General features: G+C 44.2%; 3 protein-coding genes and 1 long non-coding RNA gene across 6 annotated transcripts; 3 read left to right on the top strand and 1 right to left on the bottom strand.

The window, feature by feature from the left end:
• Positions 1-1,269: 1,269 nt before the first annotated feature.
• Positions 1,270-3,680, top strand: LOC108088280 (SET domain-containing protein SmydA-8). Its single transcript, XM_017186002.2, has 3 exons — positions 1,270-2,428; positions 2,921-3,182; positions 3,243-3,680. The coding sequence occupies exons 1-3, from the start codon at positions 1,409-1,411 to the stop codon at positions 3,551-3,553; spliced, it is 1,593 nt and encodes a 530-aa protein (XP_017041491.1). The 5' UTR covers positions 1,270-1,408; the 3' UTR covers positions 3,554-3,680.
• A 248-nt stretch (positions 3,681-3,928) lies between these two features.
• Positions 3,929-6,301, top strand: LOC108088279 (tRNA (uracil-5-)-methyltransferase homolog A). Its single transcript, XM_017186001.2, is given in 5 exon segments — positions 3,929-4,220; positions 4,281-5,562; positions 5,565-5,576; positions 5,788-6,131; positions 6,187-6,301. Coding segments are annotated over 4 exon segments (1,845 nt in total). The 5' UTR covers positions 3,929-3,998; the 3' UTR covers positions 6,117-6,131; positions 6,187-6,301.
• Positions 6,302-6,342: 41 nt separating this feature from the next.
• On the top strand, positions 6,343-14,769 carry LOC108088277 (glycerophosphocholine phosphodiesterase GPCPD1). Of its 3 annotated transcripts, none has more exons than XM_017186000.2 (2): positions 6,343-6,629; positions 11,979-14,769. In XM_017186000.2, exons 1-2 carry the CDS (start codon positions 6,618-6,620, stop codon positions 13,875-13,877), a joined length of 1,911 nt encoding a protein of 636 aa, XP_017041489.1. In that variant the 5' UTR covers positions 6,343-6,617; the 3' UTR covers positions 13,878-14,769. The 3 variants fall into 3 exon arrangements, with proteins under 3 accessions (XP_017041489.1, XP_017041488.1, XP_017041487.1); XM_017185999.1 differs by lacking the exon at positions 6,343-6,629 and adding an exon at positions 8,884-9,275; XM_017185998.1 differs by lacking the exon at positions 6,343-6,629 and adding an exon at positions 10,703-10,942.
• Positions 10,441-10,831, bottom strand: LOC108088281. Its single transcript, XR_001771224.1, has 2 exons — positions 10,737-10,831; positions 10,441-10,669 (listed from the first exon to the last, which is right to left on the bottom strand). It is a non-coding gene; the product is annotated as an uncharacterized LOC108088281 (long non-coding RNA).
• Positions 14,770-14,811: the final 42 nt, after the last annotated feature.

A 14,811-nucleotide genomic window follows, 5' to 3' on the forward strand; every position in this document is an offset into this window, starting at 1 on the left:
GCCTTAGCAACAATCGAATCGCCGCTTCGCTATGATATGCTAATCAACTAGCAACATGTTGCAGCCACACATATCACTATCAGAAACAACATGTTGCCCCAAGCATTTTGTGTTGCTGTGTGTGTACGTGTAAACTAAATGGGAGGAAACTATTGTTTAGTGCAAATTATTAAATCAAATTGTTGTCTATGATATAAAATTTTATGCGCCGCTTTTTAAGTGTTTAGACAGAGAGCAACAGATTAATTGATTGCAGTGGAGCTACGGCCGCCAGTTTTAGGTTAACTATCGATCGTGTATATTTATGTTATCTAAGCCAATTAATTTAAACGCTATTTTTAGTTTGTAACACTAACCCAAAACAAGACAAGCAACAATGCAACTAAGTACTAAACCACAACAACAACAACAACAAACGCACAAATTGTAGTTCAATTATCATTTAAAACTCGTTTTAACTTCGTCATCTGTCAACCAATCGATTCACCAATCCAATCAATCAATCAAATCAAACGAAACAAGCACAAAAACAAAATGCATTTAACTCTTATTTACATAAAAAAGACTGATTTCCAATTAAACAATATATTAATTAATTGCATATGAATAAAAAATATATATAAATATATATAGACAATTTATAAGAAATACTAAATAAATTATTGAATTGCTAAAAAGAAATTTATCTGATGAATTTTTTACCTGGAAGTGGGCTGTTCACTTGTATGCTTGGTAAGTACTTTGTTGAGGCAGTAAACTAGGGGCTGTAACCATTTTAATATGAAATTAAATTTGACAACTGGCATACTAAACTTTTTAGCTGGATTTGTGTATTGGCATCTTACCTTTTTAAAAAGCTGGAGTGAATATTTCAAAGCGGAGACTAATAAGGAACTTTTCAGGGATTAGTATATATAAAGTCATTAAATCAATAATCTTTCGAGTCAGTTCAACATCAAAACACATCGATAAAAAGCGGCCAGAGAACATTTATCAGCATAAAGAAACTGCCTGTTGCACAGACTCTCTCATTGCAGAACGCCATAAGCATTAGGCATGAATAAATATTGCCGGCTGCCAACAAATTGGACATTGTTCTTGGTTTTCGGAATACACGACACAGAGGTCTAATTTTAAATAGTCGTGCGCCATGTGACAGAGATTTGGAAGAGGAGAGCGATCCAAATCCGCTCGAGCGTTTATTTTTTGGCAGCAGACGGAGACACAAAGGAAAATGTTCTCGCAATCAGATCGCGAGTAGAGTCCGAAGACAGAGCACTGAAAATTGTTTGTCTGTTTCCTCAGTGAATTTTCAACCACAGGGCATTACGCAAACACAGGGAGATTAGTTGGAGATATTTCGGAGATTTATTGGATACCTTCTGAAGGCAGAAGAAGACTGTTTTTGATGGCTCCCAGTTCGCTGACATCCTGCGCCTTGTGCCAGGCCAAAGCATCGCAATTGTGCGCCGCCTGCAGGAATGTGGTGTATTGCAGTCGGGAGCACCAGAAGGAGCATTGGAAGAAAGGTCACAAGTCGGAATGCAAGTGCTTCGAAGTAGCCACCAACGAAATCTTGGGCAGGCATCTAAAGGCCACCAGAGATATCAAAATCGGAGAGCAGATCTTCAAGGAGGCTCCACTGATTGTGGGTCCAAAAGTCGCCTCCGCTCCACTTTGCTTGGGCTGCCACAGGAATTTATTAGCTCCCGAGAAACCCAACGGAAATTACTACAAATGCAGCTCCTGCAGTTGGCCTTTATGTGGCAGGGAATGCGAGGAATCCCCTCACCACAAAGCCGAGTGCCAACTGATGTCGGGTAGCCACTTCCAATCCAAAATAAACTATGTACCAGGCGAAGAGGAGCGGAAGGAGTCCGCCTATTGTGTGATCATGCTGCTCCGTTGCATGCAACTTAAGACCAAGGATCCAGAGGCTTTTGTCAAACTTTACACCCTGGAAGATCACCTCAAGGAGCGATTGGAGACTCCTCTCTACCAAGTACTGCGTGCCAATCTCATAACCTTCATTAAAACCGTCCTGGGCCTGAAGGACTGGCCAGAGTTGGACATCCTGCGCATTGCTGCCATCTTGGACACAAACACCTTTGAAATTAGGCAACCCAGGGAAAGGAGAAAGATTCGAGCCCTCTTTCCCGGAGCGGCCATGATCTCGCACGACTGTGTGCCCAACATGAGACACCGTTTCGATGACGATATGAACGTGGTTTTCCTAGCCAAGAGGAAAATAGCAAAGGGCGAGATCCTGAGTATTTCCTACACCCAACCGCTGAGAAGCACCATTCAGCGCAGGGTGCACCTCCGGCAGGCCAAGTGCTTTGACTGCTCCTGCGCCAGGTGCCAGGACCCCGAGGAGATGGGCAGCTTCGCAGGGGCTCAAACGTGTCCGAAGTGCAAGGCAGGGAAGGTGAGTGCATTGTGTTCAAACGGATTTGGAAACCCGTGCGATTTTATCAATTTAATTTGCACTCTCTGAAGCTTTCACAATAGAAAATAAGAATGATACCCTTACTTTACCCTTACTTCTTATTGTGTATTAAAATTGCATTTTAAAAACTATCCAAAAAAAGTTGTATTCTAAATATAAATTCTTTAATTATGAACAAGAAGTGTTTAGCAGTTATTTTTAAAGCTTTTAGTAGTACATTTACTATTTACTAATTTTTGTTAAAAGTAACTTAATTTTGGCATCCAAAACTAAGTGACTAACAGGTGCAGAGAAAAGCAATGATAGTGAAAACAATTTTTGCCCCAAAAAAATCTACGATTATCTACGTTTGTGGTTAAAGTATATACTCATTTATATATTTATTATGTTTCAAAAAAGTAATTTTGGTATTGTAAGTTATCTTTTATAGTTAAAATTCTATAATTGTTAAATTTTTTTCTGATATTACAGATAATTTCCCTTAACCCTCTGCAAAATTCCACACCTTGGAAGTGCCAGCTTTGCAATCTGAAGAGATCAGCGAAAGAAGTTGTTACTTCTGATGCAGAGCTTCAACAGGAATTGGAAACTCTGGACAAGACAACTCCCTTAGCGCTTGAAGACTTCATATATCGTCATCGTGTTGATCTCCATGAGACAAATACTCATGTCCTACAAGCCAAATACGCACTCACCCAGTTATATGGAAGCGCTCCAGGATTTTCCATGGAGGGTAATACATCATATTCTATAACTTATAAAAGAATAAATCAATTTTTATATCTTGTTTTAGAACTCTCTGAAAAGTCGCTCAACCGAAAAGTGCAACTCTGCGAGGAACTCCTTAAGCTGGCGGACATTTTCGATGGCGGCTGGAGTATTTTCCGGGGAAATCTTCTCATAGATATGGAAGAAGCTATGGTGACTCAAGCTCTGCGCTCAGAAGACGAAGCAGAGTGTGAACAGAAACTCAGAAACGCATCGGAAATGCTTAGAGAGATTCGAAATATCATGAAACATGAACCGGAAATGCAACAGGTGCTATTGGAGCGTCAAGTCATTTTGAATTCCGCCCTAGAGCGGTTTGAAAAAGTTGAAAGTTAAGAATATATTTACGTTATAGTTTTTTCCTTAATTGTGTTGTTTTGTTGTTTGTGCTTATATAGCTATAGAATGTTTTATACAAAAGTCAATCAATTACAACGTAAAGAAGGAAACACTTCCGACCCTATGTTGAGTCTTAATTGATCAGTTCGATAATATCAACGCTTCTTTTTAGTTTTAAATTTGAACGACTCGCGCCAAAATAGTGATGTATCAGTCAGCTATTGACAGCTTGAAGTCAAAGAAGTTTTGAAACTGCTAGCAAATGTTAGTGAGCTTTTATATTGGAAGGGTGTATTTCTTCGCTTAAATATACGATGGTAGCGAAAATAAATAAGAAATATCGAATAGCAATTTCTTCTGTACCATCTCTAATCAACACATTTCACGTGTTTTTGTGTTTATATTTGAATTTGCTTTAAAAAATACTTATAACTTAGGCGAAATGGAGTGTTTAACTGCAGAAATACCAGCCGATATAGTAGATAAAAGTATAGAAGTCAAGGAAATTGAGGAAGGTGTTCAGGAATCAAAAGATCCTTCAGTTGAAACTGCTAAAGATGAAACCGCAAATGCCGGCGAGGAATTCGCCTATTTGGAGCGAAATGAATTTACTTCGGAAATATACAAGATAGAAGTAAAAAACATGGGCTATTTCGGAATTGGGGTAGGTCAAATAATCCCTAAGTAAATATTATAAAAATATATAAATGTTATTCTATTGTAGGAGTTCAAGAAGCTCTTGAGGATCACCCTCAAATTGGACGTGACGAAAATAAAGTCGCCGACCCGAAAGGAATTCGCGTTTGTGTGCTTTCGCACTCAGGAGGATCAACAAAGGGCCTTGGAAACCCTAAATGGGTATAAGTGGAAGGGGAAAGTCCTGAAAGCTCAGGCCGCCAAAGCCTCCGCCGATCCCCTCCTGAAAAAACGGGCTGCTGAAGATCAGCAAACAGAGAGAAAGCCCAAAAAACAGAGAACGGCCGTGGAAGCCACATGTCCCTTAGCGGATATTCCTTACGAGCAGCAACTTAAGCAGAAATCCGAGGAAATGTCGGCACTCCTATCAAAGTACACCCAAGAACTCAGGCGCCTGAATCATCGGGCAAAGCCTCATCTGGATAAATTCAAATTCGAAGGGGTGCTACCCTCTCCCACCATAAATGGCTACAGAAACAAAAACGAGTTCACTGTGGGAAAGAACTCGGCAGGAGAGGTGGTTGTGGGCTTTAGATTGGGCTGCTATAGCGATGGATCCGTGGAGGTGGCCGAAGTCCAGGATTTGCCACATCTTCCAGAAAAAGCCAAATGGGCTGCGCGCAGTTTTCAAGAGCTGGTGAGGAAGTCCAAGTTCCTGCCTTTCAATCCTGAGGGAAATGTAGGTCACTTCCGCCAGCTGATGGTGCGATGTTCGAGTGCCACAGGTGAACTAATGCTGGTGGCTGGCATTTACTCCTCGAATTTAAGTGACGTCGAGCAGGCCGAACTGAAACAGGAGCTCAAATCCTTCTACGAAGAAGCTGAGAAAGATTCACCGCTCAAATGCACCTCTCTCTACTATCAAGATGTCAAACACCGGGAAGCAGGGCAGATGGTCAATCCAGTGGAGCACATTTCCGGCAGCACCCACATCAGTGATACCATTCAGGGTCTCCAGTTTCGAATCAGTCCATTGGCATTTTTCCAAATCAACACGGAAGGAGCCAATGTGTTGTATCAAAAAGCCATCGATTTAGCTGCCCCCACGAAAGACACCACCATGTTGGACATTTGCTGTGGCACTGGAACCATTACCCTGGCGTTTGCCAAGCACTGTAGAAATGTTTTCGGCGTGGAAATCGTCCCTGATGCCATTAAGGATGCTGAGTTCAATGCAGATGCGAATGGGATCAAGAACTGCAAGTTCTTCACCGGAAATGCAGATGATTTCATCAAAAGTATGGTGCGCGAGGCGCTTTATGAGCAGGAGATTGGAAAGCCTGTCGATCTCATTGCCGTAGTTGATCCCCCAGAGCTGGATTGCGTAAGTTTTTAAAGTACCAACAATATAAACATTATTACTACATTATCGCTTTATAGATAGGAAACTTTATTGATACTGGCAATTTGATATTGATATATTCCTTATTTAATTCCATCAAAGAGTTCATTGTATTGCAATCGTTTTATCATTTTATTAACACCTAACTAGTCGATTTTATGCTCTAAATTTGTATTTACCTTTGGCAATGCAGATCACCGCTCGATAGCCGCAATCCGCTCAGCGGACGCCATCAATCGTCTGGTATACGTGTCCTGCAATCCGCACAGTGCCAAACGGAACTTCATCGAGCTGGCCAGGCCGGAGTCTAAGCAATACAAGGGAGAGCCGTTCTATCCGAAGTCCGCTGTGGCCGTTGACATGTTTCCCCACACCACGCACACCGAGCTGGTCATTCTGTTCGAGCGTGAGCCCAAGACAAAGGCGGATGAGAAGGCATCGCCGGAGGCAGCGGGCGAAGAGTCAAAGTCTGAGGCAACCGCAGAAGCTGAAAGCGAGGAGAACACCGCATCCGCAACGTGACGTGTTTGTTGCCGGGTACAGTTTGCTCATCTGCAATCTATTGCACTTTTCTACAATCTGAATCTTTCAGGTCAGCCGCGATTCGCTCAGACACCGAACACCCAGATGCCTCATTACCTCTTATCTGCCGCGTTGCTGGCTTCGATCATTTTCTCTCTTTGTGGCGGCTGATGCTACGACTTTTATTGTTTTAAATTGATTTAATTGTATTTACGCTGTGCGACGGGGAGGAAGCGGCAAAAGTGACAAAAGCTACTTCCTATTTAGTAGGAGACTCTAAGTTGGAAGCCCCGTTAAGCGCGGCATCATCCGCATCCCCATCAGTTTTATTCAGGCCTCCGAAGGCGTCTGTGAGTGTGATAAGAATCGCTGATCAGTGGAAGAGCACTGCGATCGTAAAGGTGTAGAAACCGGGTGATAAAACCGCTGGGAGGTGCTCCAAGTCCAACGCCCCCTCAAGGGCAAGTCGGTGAACAACGACCCTGACAACGATCATTGATCATGTCCGACCAGGTACGAGTCACTCGTCGATTACTTCATAGCCTAAACGTATATTCTATTGTTTAAAAGTAGAAAGAGTAGTTTTTGTTAAAGATTGACGTTGGTATTGACCTATCAACAGGTGTTTATTAAATGATTGAATACAAGCTTAATACGTGGCGCGGATACTTAATATATACTTTGTGTGACTTCTGAGAAATCACTACTGTTCCTTTACTGAATAATTTTGTTCGTTATCTGGAAATCTGATCCATAAAACAAGATAAACACAGTTTCATCAATAAAATAACAGTACGTTAATAGGTACTGTGAACCCGTTGCTCAACGAAACGAGTTTACTTAAGCTTATCTAAGATAAACATTCGCATTCGTTTATTTTGCTTTTCCGATTACATGTTCCAAATGAGAAGAGGTTGGATGATGTAAACAACACACAGCTGTAGTCGTAAACAAAATGCTATAAGAACTGGCACAGCAAATATTGTTGTTTTGTAAAAGAGAACAACAAGCAAACGTGACTAAAATCATGTTCAGTATAGAAAAACAAATTGGCGCAGCCCTGAATATTTATGCGATTCGACTTCCTAGGGGGGCGTGTCAAAAACATATGTACATATCTATACTGGCATGCAAAAAATTAGCTTTCGTAAACACTAAAATAAATAAACAAGAGGGGCAACTGAACTGGACTTTGGAACGAATCGGGCGATTTGACTACCCAGAAAAATGATTATAAAAACACTAATAAATAATGATAGAGCGGGGGAGGCAAGATGAAAACAAAGTGTGCGGCAAATAAAACCCCAATTCATCTCGAAGCGAGGTGACATCTGTACAAAGAAACGCCAAAGGGAATTTAAAACAAAAGCGAAAGAAAAATTTCAACGAATTAATATTTTTGTGTTCATATGTATTATATCGACTCTATATATATGATTTCTTGTAAGGCACAAAAACAGCGCCTAGCAACATCAAAAAATTACCCGATTACGATCGAAATACTGAATTCAAGGCCTTGACCGGAGAGCTTTGTTTTCGAAGCCGAAAAGCTTGAATAGTTCTTGTCTTATCAAAACGCTCAAAATGTGCGATGTAAACAAACAACGAGGAAAACGGCATCGCAACCGACCCAAACCGGTTCCCCTTAGAGAGAGAGTCATATAGTAGTGGCCCCGGAGAGAGCTTTTCGGCTGATCCATTCAGCATCGGGGGCTGAGAATCCGTGACGAGGGCCCGACTACGACTACGCCCCACAAAACAGACAGAAACAATTTCACGTGCGTAACACCATCGCTGCCGACAGCTGCACACGACCAACACGTTTTCTCAGCGGAGCAAATAGCCTCGTGGCACAGTGGGCAAGCGGGGGTTTTGGGGTTGGTGCTGGGGTCTGGGGTATCCAATACGCGCCGGTCCCAGCCAATTGCTCTTGTTGTCATCTGCGCTCAGACAGCGAGCTTTCGGATTGCGTGTTTTGCCGAGCAACGCAAACTACAGCTCGTTTTATGAGGAGTTTTAGTGAGGTACCCTAAAAGGAGGGTATATATGAAGTCAAACCTATCGTAACTCTGGAGGGGTTTAGGTTAAGGTTGCGAAATTTGGTACTCAGATCAACCTAGATGTTCTTTGTAATATTATGCTAAAGTTACTGAAGAATAATGTTCTGCTTTAATTTCTTCAATCCGATTAATATTGTAGAATTAATATCTCTCCCTACAAATGTTTTATGAAAACGTTCACCTTTTAAGAAGCATTGTTTATAATTTGTTTATTCCGATGACACATTTATCAGTTAATATTCCCTTATCAAAGACCCAAAAAATTGCGTACTTTATCGGATCCGGTATCTCTTATGGATCTATAATTGACATTTAATTGGGCTCACTCATACACAGTAGACCAAAGAAAATGTTGATTAGCACCTCTGTGGTTGATTGTTTTTCCCCGATTAACCGACAATCTGCTTTGCTCTCCTGTCCTGATTAATGTCGATCGAGGGCATTGCTAATTCGATTAATCTCCATGTTTTCTGTATTATCTGGTGTGTTTTGCTGTTTTCTGTTTCGACGTTGCTGTCGGTAGAGGCCAACAACATTTCGAAAAAGCCCAAGCCGCAACTGTACCGCCGCACTGAAAACCAAAACAAATCGGCAACGTCGTCGGATACTTCTACGCCTCTCCTCTCACACAAAGAAAACGGGCAGTGGCGAAAAAGCTCTGCCACTCATTTTCGATAAAAAGAAATCGTTTAAATTGCGCGCACAACAAAAGCGCCTGAAACAGTTGCGACTGCAACGTCGATTTGTGACGACGGACCGTCCCAAGCGTCCTAGTTCCCAGCCAAAGGATACTAACAAAGAGTCTGCTCTGAAAACCAGCAAACTACAAGCCAACAAGCCCAAAAACCAAGTACAAAATGCTTGCCTAGCTAAAGAAACGGAAACATTGCGCATACGCCGCATAGTGCAAACAATAACTGTGATACAAGTTGAAATTTCTTGATTTTCGTTGGTCCTCGCACCAAAGCAACCTAACCTACCTACTTAATAACTTATTTGTGCTATCCCCAAACCAAGAAGCCGAAACAGAGGCAAAATGTCGGTGCCAATGCTGCTGACCCCCATGGAGCCCCAGAGCCCGGATGACCACATGAAAAATGTAATTACCCAAATCCTATTGAGAACCGGAAGTGTTTTCGCCCGGTGGTGAGACACCTTTCCGAACGTAGATATACTGCAAGTGTCTGAGCTTTGACTTTTTGGGGTGTCTGAAGGTCGATTTTGTTGTCATCGCCCATTTGCATGTCTTGCGCGTTTTTGTTTATGCAATTTTGTGGGTATACCAAAATCTATAAGAGGGAGGGGAAGTATCGGTAGAATATGTAACCACCTGGGTGGGGAAATAATTGCCAGCTTGGGAAATATTCAAATGGTTCAAGCACACCCTCCTTGGGGGATGGGTACAAAATCGAAAGGCTATATTTTATATTGTCCAATAACTGTAATTCAAGCTATGAGAATGAACTCAGCACAACAAAATATTTTAACTTCATGATGTCATATTTCATTTACTCGAGAAATCAACCTCCAACTCAATGGCTTCCAAGTAAAGTATCCCACTCTCAATTGTTTTTATTTGTGTAAGCTCCACAAACTGAGTGCCACATGTTGCAAAAAGGTATTTACCCCACGTGACTCAGTCAGTCACTTGAATTTTAAGTTTTCTGTAGGGTTAAGCTTTTGAGAGAGGCCCCAGCTCAAGTGGCTCATGTCTGATTAGATGTTGGCTTATTAATTTTTCAAGTGCCTGCCATAAAACATCGAGCTAATATATGGTTTCCGATATTACACTGACTGATAACAAGTTCAGCTGAAATTGTAGCCACATGGACGAGCTTTTCGCCCCCACTATAAATAAAACGCACGCGAAGAGTGGGCAGATGCCGAATCGCCCCAAACATGCGAAAGCTTTTCGAGTCTGAAATTTCCCAAAACAAAAAACATATGGCAGAATTTTGCGGAGAGGCGTTTTTGGGAGCGAGAGAAAGAGCGCTTGCGTTGAAAACACGTGAATAGGTGTTTAGAAATCGAGGTAAAGCTCGAATATCAAGGGAAGTTAGCATAGAGTTGAGAAATCAAAAGTTAAAAACAAATTCCTTCAGCATTAAAATTCGATTGAAAACTTGTCGATGTTTGGGTGCCGTTACTGAGGTGTTTTCTCCTCCGCAAAACATCACAAGGCTATGCTAATTGTGCCAAGAACGTGAAAACGCGACCAAATCGCGCGAAAAACGCACTGGCTGACGCAATTTGGGCGAAAATAATAAATGCGGAAAACTATATAATGCCTAGGAAACTATAATAAATGCCAACTCGCACAATTTGAAAATTTCGCCAGAACACGCGACTTTTGCCGCCCCCGTTGCCTTCAATTTGAAATGTTGCCAAGGAGGAGAAACTGTATTATGCCTATAGACAGATCCGAACAGTCGGCCGGTTAGGTGGGTGGATAATTTCACCGGCAATAAATCTAGGCAGCTCGGTAAACAGTTTCTGTGAGCGCAAAAAACGTGCTAACTTAATCGTAAATTTGCTTAATTTATGGGTTCGCTCCACTTACATAAACTTTGCCCATTGCGATTGTGTTTAGCGCCCAGTTGTCAGGGGCTCGTCGGCAGGTGTAGGGCAATAGGCAGCCGTTGCATCACCGATCCTCCGCTATGGCAGCAGCCCCAGAAACCGCAGCAGCGACAAAATCAGCAGCAGGCGGCGAAACCGCGTCAATTGCACTTGCTTCCGTGCGGATTACGCGCGATTCGCTCAAAGGTAAAACCGCTCAATATTGTTCAGTTTTTAACGCTTCCTATACGTCGGGTCAATAATTACAAGCTGCTAATGTTGAGAAAATAATCATATTTGTACACAACCTAGACAGTTTTAAATTTTCCTAAAAACTCGAATGCTTTGGTTTAACAACAATGTTCGTTTTCCCAAATATTTATTGGCAATAACTATAGGGACTATAAATTTCTCAAAAAAGTATCACGAATAAAAAATATCACGAATAATTAAGTGTAGGAATACACTTACAGAGGCCATTTAAATTTTCTTTGTTCACCCGTATTGATTTAATACTTTTTTGCACCTAAAAGCAAAAACCTGCAATTAAAACAGGAAATAACTCGAGTGCTATTAAAAAAATTGGCAATTAAGTAAAAAACTATTACTACTACAATCTCTGCTATAACTCAACCTTTTCACTACCAACATATTTTTTTGTTTTTGGGGGCTTGAGCTACACTCATTCCGGGGTTATCAGTTTGACAAGTGGTTACGCAAATAGAATTCGGATTGTACATAGGCAGGCCTAGCAAAAACCAGAAAGCAAATCAAACTACTGGACGTCAAGCTACCTAAGCGGATCGAATTCATTGTTTTTTAATTGCTGCTTTTGAGCTGCTGATAATCGGCGGAGCGATCTTTAGTCGAGCCCCAGTACAACACGTGATCTTGTTTTGCGGCGCTGAGAGTCACGAGCGGTTCGGGAGCGACTAAAGACGCGTGCTTATCGCGCGAACATGTTTTCGAATCTAATTTGAGACATCTGGGTTCGGGGGACCGGTGGTGGCAGCGGGGGCAGCGAAATCAGACAGTCGACGCCCCGCCTAGAGAAACTTTATCAGGGAGAAACGGAATCCGCAAGGGGTCATCGACTAATCTCGCTGGCGCAGCAGGAAAGCGTCGCGTATTTAATACCGGACCTCGTCGCTCGAGCGACTTTCAGTCGGCGGCCGAGCTCCACTCCAAGCCGATGGCCATGTCGCGGACTGTACTAATCCTGGCTCTTGCCTTGTCCTTGCAGTGCGCCGCCTACGTGGACGGAGCCTCGATCACCTATGGAACCGGAAACGAGCTGGAGTCCGTCCCCGGATCCACCGCCGCCTGCAAGCCCACTCTGCGGGAGTTCAACGTGCGGCTGGAGGCTCCCCTGGCCGCCGAGGAGCGTCTCGGTCTCACCGGCGACGTGAAGGCCCTCGGCGAGTGGCAGCTCTCCAGGAGCGTGCCGCTCGAGTCGCTGGACGAGCTCAACTGGCAGGCCACGGTGGCCCTGCAGTCCTGCCGCCAGCTGGAGTACCGATACTTCGTCTACGTGGAGGACCTATCCGGCTACAAGCAGATCCGCCGGTGGGAGACCCACTTCAAGCCCCGCTCCCTGGGTCCCTGCCAGGAGCTGCAGTGCAGCCAGCTGGACGTCTTCGGGATCACCTCGGACAACTCGGACCTGAAGCCGCAGGTGCACCGCGGCTGGCTCAACCACGAGGCCATTCTGCAGCTGAAGTTCAACGGCGAGAAGATGTTCCAGGTGCACGACATCGAGACCTTCGACCCGCAGCACGTCCAGCTGAAGGTGGTGCCCGTCGAGCAGACCGCCGGCCTCCACGTAGAGTACACCAAGCAGGAGTACGGCCGCAGCCAGCTGGAGCAGCAGCCCACCTTCGGAGTGCCGTACACCAAGGGCGACATCGTCATCTTCCACATCACGCTGCCGCTGGAGAAGATGATGCAGCAGCACTTCCGCCTCGAGTGCTACAGCATGTCCAACGAGCTCCTGGGCAGCGCCAGTCTGGTCAGCTCGGAGCTAACTGGCAGCGAGGGACTGCTGCACCTGCGCATCAAGTCGGCCAGGGATGCTGATGAGACTCTGGCCAGGCTGCGGCTCCCCTACGTGGCCGTGCAGCCGTATCGCTACTCGCCGCTGGACTTCAAGACCACCTACGCCCACTACTGGCCCAAGAGCTGGCCCAACCTGGACGTGGGTCACCGCGGCAACGGCAAGAGCTACATTGCGAACGCTCCTGCTGAGCGGGAGAACACCATCGCCTCCTTCCTGAGTGCCCACGAGCACCACGCGGACATGATCGAGCTGGACGTCCACCTGACCGCCGATGGCGTCCCAGTGATCTACCACGACTTCGGCCTGCGGACTGCGCCGCCCGGCAAGCAGATCAACCGGCCGGACCAACTGGAGTACGTGCTGATCAAGGACATCAACTACGAGCTGCTCAAGAGGCTGCGCATCTTCTCGGTGATCGCCGGCCAGGTGGTGGAGTACCCCTCGCACAACAACGAGCCGAGGAGCGAGCACCGCATCTTCCCCACGCTGGTGGAGGTGCTGGAGCAGCTGCCCAAGTCGCTGGGCATCGACGTGGAGATCAAGTGGCCGCAGCGCCGCCAGGGCGGAGGATCCGAGGCGGAGCAGACCATCGACAAGAACTTCTTCGCGGACAAGGTGCTACACCAGGTGATCCAGAAGGGCTGCGGCCGACCCGTAATCTTCTCCAGCTTCGACGCGGACATGTGCACGATGCTGCGCTTCAAGCAGAACATCTTCCCCGTGATGTTCCTCACGCAGGGCGAGACCAAGAAGTGGCAGCCCTTCCTCGACCTGCGGACACGCAACTTCATGGCCGCCGTCAACAATGCGCAGGCCTTCGAGTTGGCCGGAACAGCTCCGCACGCCGAGGACTTCCTGGGCGAGAACGCGCCCGAGATGCTGCAGAAGGCCAAGGACCTGGGCCAAATAGCCGTCATCTGGGGCGACGACTGCAACTCGAAGGAGCGTGTGGAATATTTTACCCGCATCGGGGCCACCGCCACCTGCTACGACCGCAGCGATCTCTTCATGCCCGCGGGCAAACAGGAAGCCTTCTTCAAGTCACCCGCTCTGATGGCCGAGTTCGCAGCCCAATGCCGGAATTAGTGGAAATAGGGTTAGCAGAAGAAGAAGCAGAAACGGGCGGGTATTTCTAAGCAATGGTTAATCGTTAGGCCTCTAAGGCTAGTCTGTATATTTATTTAAACACTAACTGGGAAAGAGAAATGTGAGAAGCTTTGGAGTCGCTGGGTAATTTGAAACACCGAAACGGAACAGAAACCCTCGAAGAAATCATTTCTACACACGTTAAGCCGTCATTTGGCATAATTACACATGCAAAAAGGAATTCCTCCAAAATTAAGTAGCACCACAAAAGACAATGGGAAGAAAGCGAAGCGAAGAGTCGAGAATTACAAAAACACATACACCTACATTACCTGCTAATAATCTATCTATCTATACCTCAAGCAAAATAAGCGAAAATATAATGCTAATAAGCTTCTTTTAATTAACGCGTAACTACAGATAATAATAACGTCTAACGGTGAATATATATTCAGTGAGTCGATGTAATATCAACAGAATTGTTTGTCACTTGAGCAAAAACTATTTTTATATTAGAGAAGTATTTTATATAACTGTTGTAAAATAAATTTGAGGCGTGTTTATACACATTTTAAAATGTCCGATTTGTTTGAAATGCTTTGTTTCTGTTTTAAAATCTGTTTAATAATTAACACAGTAATTAAGAAAACATATAAGAAAACCAACTCTATAAACTCAAAGAGAATACCATATACAATGGATTACAATATATATTTAAAGATGTCGCTTACAATATTTAAACTTCAAGAATACACTTAAAAGCAATCATATATTTTTATCAATATTTAAAATCAGTTTAACGACGAAAAACCAGAAGCGATAAGTGATTAACAAGTCGTATGTTTAATAAAATCACATAAATATTTTCATAATATTTTAAAGAGCAACTGAACCGAACGATGTGTTTTACTCTGATCTCTGAATAATGAAAAAG

The sequence above is a fragment of the Drosophila ficusphila genome, unplaced genomic scaffold (assembly GCF_018152265.1).
Source record: "Drosophila ficusphila isolate 14025-0441.05 unplaced genomic scaffold, ASM1815226v1 contig_106, whole genome shotgun sequence".
Classification (NCBI taxonomy): Eukaryota; Metazoa; Arthropoda; class Insecta; order Diptera; family Drosophilidae; genus Drosophila; species Drosophila ficusphila.